At 37.5% G+C, this 11,459-nt stretch overlaps 1 protein-coding gene across 1 annotated transcript; it reads left to right on the top strand.

The window, feature by feature from the left end:
• The first annotated feature begins 652 nt into the window (after positions 1-652).
• si:ch211-11k18.4 (uncharacterized) lies at positions 653-10,714 on the top strand. Its single transcript, XM_057817080.1, has 12 exons — positions 653-905; positions 3,031-3,142; positions 3,272-3,365; positions 3,514-3,568; positions 4,813-4,953; positions 5,074-5,234; positions 5,569-5,667; positions 5,760-5,905; positions 8,381-8,552; positions 8,661-8,773; positions 10,086-10,170; positions 10,257-10,714. Exons 1-12 carry the CDS (start codon positions 788-790, stop codon positions 10,311-10,313), a joined length of 1,353 nt encoding a protein of 450 aa, XP_057673063.1. The 5' UTR covers positions 653-787; the 3' UTR covers positions 10,314-10,714.
• Positions 10,715-11,459: the final 745 nt, after the last annotated feature.

Raw genomic sequence — 11,459 nt, 5'->3', positions numbered from 1 at the left:
CTGAGGTGAGACCACTTATGTTGTCCGGTCTGGAGACAGCGCCACTGGGGAAAAGACAGGAGGCAGAGCTGGAGGTGGCAGAGATAAAGATGCTGAGGTTCCCTTGGGAGTAACCAGGATGGATAGGAATGAGCATATCAGAGGGACAACACATGTTAGAGGATTTGGAGAGAAAGTAAAAGAGGCCAGATTGAGATGGTTTGGGCATGTCAATAGAAGAGATGGATAGTATATTGGCAAAAGAATGCTGGATTTCCATATGCCAGGTAGGAGGTAGAGGAGGTTTATGGTTGCAGTTAAAGAGGATATGAAGGCAGTTTGTGTGAAAACAGAGGACAGGGTTAGATGGAGTCAACTGATTCGCTGTGGCGACCCCTGAAGGGAAAAGCCGACAGAAAAAGACACTAATATGAAAAATATATACTAAATTATATACATAATATGGTACACTAAACAACTTATCATTAAATTCTCTACTTCATATTTCAAATAATATTATGTTTTATTAATCAAACCACGTGCGCGCAAAAACGAATTCCCTTAACTGTAAAAAAAAAAAAAAAAAAAAAAAAAAAAAAACTCAATTACCCACAAGCTATTGCAACAAAAAGCCGCTCAAGCAGGCTACGTGGCCTCAATATTACGTCATTTTTCTGCGTCTCAGCGTACCGGGGCGATTCAAACCAGCTTCAAACGAGACAAGGGGCCTCCATTGCATTCAAGTTGAAGCAGTGGCTACAGATGGTTTATTAAAACGTTTGTTAAACGTTTGCTTTTGTAACTAGCAATGTCTGGAAAAAGCAAAAACAGAAGTGCAGCAAATGCTGATTCAATATCTGGTGGTGTATCCTGCGATGAGCGTATTTTGCGGGATTGTCATCAACTGTACACGGAACCCGACAGTGGTGAGTTGGCTCAGCATCGCGCTTTTAGTGAAAGCAGTCGTTGCTCGCATTCGCAAACTGGTCAAATGTTCTCCAATACAAAGGGCTAACTGTTAGTTAGCTAATGCGAGCCACTCGTCTTAATTATCCTATTAGGGACAAAGCAAATATTTGTGTGTTGTTTGCTGCTTCAATTCAAATTCCTCTCCTGGGCGGGCTGGTTCGTTCTTAAACACTGGCTTCGCAAAAAAAAAAAAAATGTTTTGCCATAAAACAATAATGACAACTTATAATGTTCGAGTATACTGACATCTTGAGTAATACAGGTGCTTACACAACTATTTGGTTTTATTTATTGCTAGTGCTCGAGTTGCAATGCACACTATCAGATGTGGGTAGTAACGCGTTACATGTACTCAGTTACATTTACTTGAGTAACGTTTTGAGAAAAAATGTACTTATAAGAGTAGTTTTACCTAGCCTTACATTTTACTTTTACTTCAGTAGATTTGTGAAGAAAAAACGCTAGTCTTACTCCGCTACTTTGGGCTACATAAGTTTTGTTCCATTCTTCCTCTTTATTCTACATATTAAATTTATTATACTTATTAGATTTATTATTTTTTTGCTAGCGATGCTATTGCCAAGAGTAGCGCTACTAATTTCACCAATGAGACGTCGCAACAATAATCACATGACTCCATTACACCAATCAGACGCAAGCTTGCCGTTCCATGAGCACGCAAGCCTGTTCAATCACGTGTCTTTAAAACACTGTAACAAATGAAGTATTTGAAATAGAGCGCTGCTCTCAATATGAATCGAACGCGCAGATTTAAAACTCTCTCCCAGTTTTTATTTGGCACAGATTGACCACGGAAAACCGGAGCTATGATCCTTTTAATTTCATAATAGTAACTATGAAGGAACTACAGTATTCACGATTCAAACTAGGAACCATTTTCTCTACTAAAGGGCAGGGCACTCATGCTCTTTAGATGAATAATGCTTCATTTCTGTTTTTCTTAAATTTTTATTTCTTTGGCTTAATGTGGTTATGTAATGGATTATTGTACAGTATCATTATAACAATAGTTCATATAGATAAGAGAAAAAAAGTACCATTGTTTAAAAAAAAAATTTAATCAAATATAAGCAGTTACTCAAAATGTTACTCATTACTTGAGCATTTTTTTCACTGGATGCTTTTTTACTTATAGTTGAGTACATTTTTTGGATGACTACTTTTAGTTGAGTAATATTTTGAAGTAACGCTGCTCTTGAGTAAAATTTTTGGCGACTCTACCCACCTCTGCGCCCTATAGAGACCCACAACCAGTTGTGTGGTATCGGCCGGTGCTGATAATGTACTGATACCACATTTTTTTTGTTTAATCACCCACCCCCCTTTTTTTTTTTTAATACTATTTTTTTTAAAATACTAAATTACTGCATACTCACTTGATTGTAAAGCACAGTGGTACCTCAACTTACGAGAATCTCTACGTACAGAATTTTCAGGTTAAGACGCGCCTCAACGGGAAAATATTGCCTTTTGTTATGAAATACATTTCAGGATAGGAAAGGCAAAAATACAGTATGGCTGGTACTTGCAGCTCCCAGAGTTTACTGAACTTAACATACTTATCGCTGCTCTGCCATTGGCTATTGCCTACCATTCTTGGCATCCAATTGGCTAAGAGGGACTGCTACTGTATGTGTGTATCCCAGCACCTGTTCATTCGCCCCTCGTTTTCAGCTTTACATGAGTGTATTAACTTTTATTCTTTACTCTAGTCGTGGTTTTTCTCATTATGCACAACTCTGATTTTATGTTTATTGTGCAATAATCTAATTGTAACATGTATTTATTACATGTTTTGATGCGTTTTTATGCATTATAAAAGATTTATGTCTTATGTATTGCTTGGAGCGGCTTATGGCATTTACATGGAAAACACGTCTGTACTTACGGAATTTAACTACTTCCAGAACCAATTTATTTCTTAAGGAGGGGTACCACTGTAATTTCTATCATGACCTTGTCAGACACTGCTTAAATCATTGCCTGCCATTGATGGCACTAGACATCCAATTCACTTTAAGTGGGAGGGCAAATGAACAAACATTTGTTTTGTTTCTTCAGGCTTGATTGCAGTGGCTGAATCTGTGGGTGTAAAGTTGTTGCCACCCAGGAAGAAGATCACTGTGATGCTGATGGGCAACCACTCTGCTGGAAAAAGCTCCTTCATCAACTGGTAAATCTGTGTTCATAAATCCTTTGCATTTTTGTCCTGGTCCTAAAAACTAATTTTGAGTTACAATGAAGTCATTTATCTCTTCCAATCTGAATTGAAGAGTGATGATTTATTTTGTTTGGTTTTCAGGTATGTTGAAGAGCACATCCAGCGCACTGGTGTGGCTATTGAGACCCAGGGATTCAGTTTTGTTACAAGTGGACGTAAGAGAGAATCTCTTACTGTAAGACTATTTTCTAATATTTTATTATCAGCCCAAAATAATAAAACTCAATGATAAGCGACGTTGTGAATCTGAATTTTTAATGCAGATAATTGTTTGATTAATGCCTAATATATGAAAAAAATGACCCAATTCTCTTTTCTATTAGGGAAATGCTACCCTTCATTTATATCCCCACTTCAAGCCTCTGCAAGAATTCAAAGGTGAGTTTTCAATCACAGATTGTGGCCTAATACTACATGACAATCGAGCAATTTAATGCCTCTCACAAGAATTTCGGATGCTCGGGCCATGTAAGGGGCAGTTGTCGGCGCCTTTCTCGTCTCGTATCAACGGTCAACGAGCAGCTCGGGTGCCATCCGACCTCCTCGTACAGAAATCAGGGATGCTCAGAGCCCAGCTGATCGCTTTCAGAATTGTTAGATTTTTTTTTTTTCTTGATTGGGCTACCTTTGCAGCAGCGCAACACTGTTGTTTGTATATGTTTGCCAGTAGGGTGATTCCACGCTGTGGGGGGTGGGGGGGGGGGTGGGGGGTGTTCTGAGCATTGCACTTGAAAAACATCTATCTTATAATATATTTTTTCACAGTTTGGTGTTTGCACAACCTACCCGTTGTTGATAAGAACGTTTAAAAGAGTCATTTGATGATGTATTTGATTAGATCTTGCAAGTGGCTGCACCATACACCATAGAGTAGCCTGGTTTTATTGCTTATGGGTATTTAATGTTTTTGGATTTCATCTGTTTTATTGTTTTATTTGCTGTCTGACTTTTATCGGGATGCGCTGTTTCTGTTTCATTTCTTTTTTTCTTAATGTCATTGTATAATTGTTTTGTGCCTTTTATTTATATTGAGCCATGTTTGTCTTTGTTGTAAAGCACTTTGAGGACCTCTCGGTTTTGTAAAGGGCTATATAAACAAATTTGATTGGATTGATTGATTTTTATTATTATCATGTTTGGGCCTGACTCAGATTCTTGTAGTATGTGGCACTCCAGATTTGGTGTAGTGGACACATTTTTAGATGACCTGACATGAAAATCTGGGGAGTTCTTGTGTAGTCTTACATTCCATCAAATTTCAATACCCAGAAAAAACATGTAGTTTAAGGCCACTCTAAGTCTCATTATGTGCCAACGTTTCATCACTGAACAGCACAAAACACAGTTAAAAGTGTTCACTGTTGGAAAATGAACAGCGATGCCTGGTATGTAATTTAGATAGTATTTCAGTTAAAGTCATGTACACTCATTAGACAGTTCATTAGAAGAATTATTATTACAGTTATGAGAAGCTGTCTTGCATCATGGACTGAAGTGTTTCTAATATTTCCCCCTCTTATGTGGAAAGCAGGATTAAAACATTTTAACAGATGTTGTTCATATATATTCAAAATACTTGTATCTGAATCTTTAGTAATTATTTCCCCTTATCTGGTTTTTAGGTGTTTCGGAGTATTTGAGTACAGAGATCTGCACATCACGGCAGAAACGTTTCAGCCTGTTGACTTTTGTGGATTCGCCTGGGTTGGTGGACGGTGATATGAAGTATCCCTTTGATGTGGATGAAGTTGTCCTGTGGCTCGGTAGGTGGATCACATACTTTTTGGGGGGAATGAGGGCGTTTGGGAATACTACTCAATATCGATTTAGGAGAGAGACACTTGACAAATCCTATTTTCTTTGCTTGCCCATGTCCCACTCAGGTGATCTCTGTGACCTGATTCTGGTGTTCTTTGACCCGATGGGTCAGGCTCTATGCAAGCGTACCCTCAATATTGTGGAGGCCCTGAATGACAAACATGGGGATCGACTTCGTTTCTACCTCAGTAAGGCTGATGAAGCCGGGGGAGAGTCTGATAGACAGGTAGGTGCAAAGACTGTACAAGTACAACATGAAGCACTTTGCGCGAAAAGGGAATCTAACCGAAGTCTTTGCATAAACTATATGGACTGTCTTTTATTTTGTATTTGTGCATGTAGCGTTTCTGTTCGTTCACTGTCTGAAAGTGCATCATCAACTGTTGCTCGCCTGCAATTCATGCATGCACTGCTTACTCAAAATACAAATTTCCTATTATTATCTATGGGTGCTGAATTTTCTAAAATTTATCTTTTTAACGGGAACTCTAGATTTTTGCATTGAACTCCATCTCACCTTTTTTAAATAAATCTTTCAACATCTATGTTTACTCTTCCAGAGAGTAATGATGCAGATCGTCCAAGAGCTCTGCAAACGACCAGGACTCAACAAATGTGGTTTTGACATGCCCACTATCTACATTCCTAATCCAAATAAGGTAAAATGAGATGACACTCTACCTTTTCTAAAGGATTTGAAGTGCGCACAAAAAAAATTGAGGTGCGTGATGGGCTGTTCCTCTGTTTGTAGCCAAGCCGCTGTGTCAACCAGATTGAGGAAGTGTGTCGCACTATTGAGAAGACCATCAATCAGACGGTTCAGAATACACTCAATTCTCTCGAAAAGGACTGTGACATTATTAGCGAAGCAATCATTGATAAAATGATCACAGACAGGTACCACACCATAAAATAAAAAGTTGTTAAATTGGTAATTGTTTAATAATATGCAGCATTTGTGTTTTATGACTTGTAAAGAATGTTGTGTGTGTATATATATATTAGGGCTGTCAAACGATTAAAATTTTTAATCGAGTTAATTACAGCTTAAAAATTAATTAATCGTAATTAATCGCAATTAATCGCAATTCAAACCATCTATAAAATGTGCCATATTTTTCTGTAAATTATTGTTGGAATGGAAAGATAAGACAAGATGGATATATACATTCAACATACGGTACATAAGGACTGTATTTGTTTATTATAACAATAAATCAACAAGATGGCATTAACATTATTAACATTCTGTTAAAGTGATCCATGGATAGAAAGACTTGTACTAATATTCATCTTTTAAGAACTACAAGTTATAGAAATGTTATAATAAAACGCCTCTTAATGTTATCGTTTTAATAAAATTTGTAAAATTTTCAATCAAAAAATAAACTAGTAGCCCTATTCTGTCCTCAATGTGTGTGAGTACACAAATTGACAGATAGCGAACATAAGTTCCAAAAAGAAATCAGACGGAGTGGCAAAGTTGCATGGGCTTTACTGGAGTCATCTCTTTTTGACAGGAGCACATTTCTTGTATTTTTGTAAAACTGAAAATAACAAGGCAATGTGTCAATAACTTGCATAAATCACAAAATAACATAAAATGTACACACACGTGTCCATTTGAGCAGTAGCACTAGCCAATTAGCTCACAAGCATCTAACAATGTAACTGCATTTCACCATATATGTGAACAAATTCAGATACACATCATCAATAACTATCTAATGCTCATGAATATAAACAAAGGAGGAATATAACTCACAAGCGATGCATGTATTAGACACAAACAGTGTGATGGGGCTATGAGAACTGCCACTGAATACTGGATGCGGACGTCAGCTGGTCTGAAGAGCACTGTCTATTAGTGTGAGTTCGCGTCGACATATAATCACGTCAGAAAAGCGCGCCGAAACCCAAATAATCAGCTGCACTGAATCGGCAGCAGAGGGCGACATTACGCCACATAACATATGCAAGTCACACCCAAGCGCCAGCAGAGGGCGGAAAAACTCCATAAAACACAATTAACAAGTTGGCCTTTCACTGTACTGACATTTAAATCTGTCTGAGCGGGCCTAGTGCGTTAATTGCGTCAAATATTTTAACGTGATTAATTCAAAAAATTAATTAACGCCCGTTAACGCGATAATTTTGACAGCCCTAATATATATATATATATATATATATATATATATATAATATGTATGTATGTATGTATATGTACAGTATATTAGTGATGTACCGAAAAGAACAATTTTTGGCCGAAAACTGAATATTGTAAACATTTGGCCGAAAACTGAAAACCGAAAGGCCAAAAACTGCACATGCATATAATTATTTTTTAAATTTCATTGGAAAAAAAAAAGATTTCACTATTTTCCAATTAATGTCCTTTGCCTTGGTATTTGTTCTACAACCCCATTTAGTTTTAAAGGTGCCGATTGTGAAACCCCTTGGGAGGGTGCGTTCCAGGTGTTCTGTCAGATTTTGCACACCATCAGAAATTGCAACTCACGGCAAGTTTGGGACACTCAAAAAAATGGGTCTCACGCCTCCAATTGCTAAGCTAAATGAGATCTTGATGTATGTTTCTGTGGAAATGTAATTCACAACAACAACAAAAACGTTTCTGCCAAAACTAGTAAAGCTCTTTATAAGGCTATTACAATGTCTCCTACTCCCTAAAATAAACTCTAGGTTTTTTCGTGCAAAAAGTGGAATCGATCAAGAGCCAGGCGGGTGGGCCGAGTTATAGCGGTAATGAAGCCAAGCGAAGTCGCTCCCAGTCGGATTAAACGGCGACTGGCAAAAGGTGTGTGGAAGTCACGGGAAAAAATGTGACAAAAAGAGGAAGTGGTAGTGCTATAAACGTATTGTACTAAACCACAGCAAATACACATGTATGCATTTAAATACTACTTTAATCAAGTAAACAGTATACAAAATCTTCAAACAACTCACCTATTGGCTCAAATGCACTGTACCCGATGTGAAGATCGACATCATTGGAAAGCAACTTCAGAACGAACGTGTAGCAGCGGTGAAGCAAATTCATTTTATTTTCCTTCATTTAATACTTGATACATTTCTTTGATACTTCAAAATACTGCCAAACCGCGGACATGTTGGCCGTGAGCCAGTATTGTTAGCTCACCGTGTTTTGATTACGTCATCGCAAGAGGACTAAGGTTCTTAACACTTTTCAGTGGTAAACACTCGGCCTTTTAACCGAAAACCAAAAATGCAATTTTAGCTGTTTTCGGCCAAAAGTTTTCAGTGCCAAATTTTCGGTCACATCTCTAATATATATGTACACAACAACGCCAACATTGTTATTTTGGCCAAAGAAAATAACACCTCATCTCACAGGCAGGTCAGTAGTGAGAACCGACGGGCACGCTGCAAGAGCTGCTTTCTGATGCTACTGGGTTTCAGTATCCCCATGGCTCTTTTGGCAATACTGCTGCTTGGCACTCTCTCCAAGGAGGTTCTGGAGATGGCTCTAGGTCATCAAGGCATTGAAGCCCTATCTCTATATCTGGTTCGTGTGCTTAATATTTCCATCCATCTACGTTCTATTTTCCGTGCTGTCTTATTTACTAAGCTGTCCAGTTTGAAGTTGTCATCATTTTCTCTTTTCAACCTCTAGGTTCCTGTAGTACGGATATTTGAATCAATGTCTGGAGAACAGCAGCTTTACGGCTGTGGTGGAATGGTCCTTGCCTCATTCCTGCTGCTCATCATTGCTCGATTCTCTTTTAGGTACTGAAACTACATCTTGGTTGCAGTCATAATATTAAGAATGCATAAAACCACTAAGTGGACATTAAGGAACACTAATTACTGTATTGGCGGTGTTTTCTGCATTGAAATAGGACCGAAATAGTGGGAGTCGTCTTATATTCGGGGTCTAAACATTATACCCATTCACGACGCTAGATGGCGCCAAATATCACTGAAGCGAATGCTGAACTTGTGGAGTAATGTTTTGTCATGATAGATCTCAGCTACTCTCAAGTTTAACCAGTTTGCATTATTTTATTGCAATATTTTTCCTTATTCAGATTTGTTTCAAGACTACAGTTACAGTTAGACCTTACTTTGATGGTTAATGCAGTTATTGCAATTTTGTTGTTTTATCACAATAGATTGGTTTATTTACATTTCAAAACCAGAAGCCCTTCATTTACGAATGTGATTGCACTTTAGTTTACATATTTAAAAGTTCAGATATTAAGATTTGAATGAGGCAAAATAACATTCTTTTTCTCTCAAATATATTGTTATAATCATTTGTTTCAGATATACTGTAATTATTTTCTGTATAAAAATTAATTTGGTGTTGAAAGTCTATTTTTTCAAACTTGAGTCTTGAAAAAGAGGGGGTCGTCATATAATTAGGGCCGTCTTATGTTCAGGCCAATACGGTAGTTGCATTTTCAGTCATGGATGTGTTATCGTAACAGCTTAATAAGGTGTTTGTTGTTTAACTGCACCATATTCAATTGGGAAGAGATGTGAATACAGTAATTATGGGGTGTTCACATCGCAACCTCTTGTGTGCTGTTCACACCGGGCTAGTGCGCAGGGAGGACAGCAGCTTAGCTTATGGCAAAAGGACCGAACAGGGAGTGGCCTTTTCACCCTTGTTCAGGCGTGAAGTAGGGTGCAGTTCAGGAGTTTGAGGATATGACAAGCAGCAGCAAGAGTGAAGCAGTACACCCAATTTTAAGGCACAACAAAATGTTAGTGGGTTGAAGTTCAGGCTACTCTGTGAGCTACTGCTATCACTCTGTTGTGTGGCAACTACTCGACACGCAGGTGTATTGTACCTCCTGTCATCTAGCTAAAGCATTTAATTGTTCTGGCTGTCAAAAATTAAAACGTTTTGTAGGAAATAAATAATTCACGGACATTTTAAGTAAGGGAGGTGGGCTGAGTATCACGGTCATAAAGTGTACTAAATTTTGGGGCCAGACAGATTGTAGATCTTAAGATGTCTTCAGGGAGGCAGTAAAGAACATAAATACGGTAATGAAACTCTAAGGATTTGCTGCATGTTTACTCATTATAGGACTCAACCGACTCTGTCAGGCAAGCAGAAAAGACAGCTGCAGGAGAAATTGGACTTTGTCCAGGAGGTGGCAAAGACCAAAAAGGTAGCGCATGTCACAAATCGAATGTGGAATCGCACTCGATACAGTAAACAAAACTATGTTTAACGTTTTATATTTTTACCCTGCAGAAAAAGCTGTATGAAGAGTACCTGCGACAGAGTGTCAGCGATCATGACATGAGCTAAAGACTGAAACTGACACAACATGGACCAAATGAAAACAACAGAAAAGCACTGCCAGTACGATACAATAATACCTTTTGACTAATTTCATTTGAAGTACAGCCACTGAAATCTGAATCGTAAAACCTTTTCAGACAATGTTTTGTGAAAAAATACCTGAGAGTCAGGCCTCATAGCGAACAGGCTTTATCACTTTTTATTCATTTTCTATTAACCTTTAGTATGTGTTATTGTCTTCTGCTCAACTAAATCATGATTCCAGAATAGTAAATATATCAACCTTTGCAAAGTATTTATATTTCTTTACCTGACATACTGAACTCCAAAAACAAATTATAGACATTATGCAAATAACCTTTATACCATTAGGTATTGGTCGTTTTCATGTTTACCTTGCTTTATTTTCTTCAACTAAAAGAAATAAAATCTTCAATTTTCAAAGCTTGTTGGCTGTTTGCTTTATTCATGTGAATAGTTGTTTACACAAAACTCCCAAATATTAAGAATATAGATTCCAATTAATGAATTAGTTATTTTAAAAAAAAATGTACAAATCTGTCATAGGTTTTTATGGTAAATGAGTTTTTCATAAGTCTGCAAATAATGTGAGACAGATAGCCTTCATCCTACTATTCTTTCAGTGCCATTGACACCCAATGTGGCTCTTTACAGTTAAAGCTTAAATGTGTATAACTAGTAGACGTTCAGTCCATTTGAACTGGAAAAGGTTCAAATGGGTTGAACGTCTATTGCCGTCAAAAGCTGGCAGTGAGTTCATATGTATGGAAAATTGATGTAACCAATTTTGATCGCTAGAGGGGGGTCTCACAACTCAGAAGGACCCCCCACCCCAAAAAAGTGTTTTTCTCCCTTTACAGTACAGTACTAGTGCTGTTGTACACAGGTCACAGGATACAATTTATCCCGTTTGAAATCAACCCTGTATCCAAATATATAAATTCAGGGACCTAAACATTGAGTGCACATGTACATCTTATTAGGTCCTATGGAAACTGCTGCTTAGCAATGTCAAACAGATTTTTTTTTTTTTTTAATGTGTCCAAATTGGCTCAATTTAACAGTTTACAAAATTATTATTTAATGGTTTAATTTCAGCTAGTTATTACTGTTATTTATAAATAAATTTGG

Source organism: Corythoichthys intestinalis, chromosome 16, assembly GCF_030265065.1.
Source record: "Corythoichthys intestinalis isolate RoL2023-P3 chromosome 16, ASM3026506v1, whole genome shotgun sequence".
NCBI lineage: Eukaryota > Metazoa > Chordata > Actinopteri > Syngnathiformes > Syngnathidae > Corythoichthys > Corythoichthys intestinalis.
This window is presented reverse-complemented; position numbering and strand designations above follow the sequence as displayed.

Excerpts from the sequence above, each read along its gene's own strand:
- si:ch211-11k18.4 (XM_057817080.1), top strand. The coding sequence starts at position 788 with ATGTCTGGAAAAAGCAAAAACAGAAGTGCAGCAAATGCTGATTCAATA. Across the intron at positions 3,366-3,513 it reads GTAAGAGAGAATCTCTTACT|GGAAATGCTACCCTTCATTT; the intron begins GTAAGACTATTT and ends CTTTTCTATTAG. Across the intron at positions 4,954-5,073 it reads TGAAGTTGTCCTGTGGCTCG|GTGATCTCTGTGACCTGATT; the intron begins GTAGGTGGATCA and ends TGTCCCACTCAG.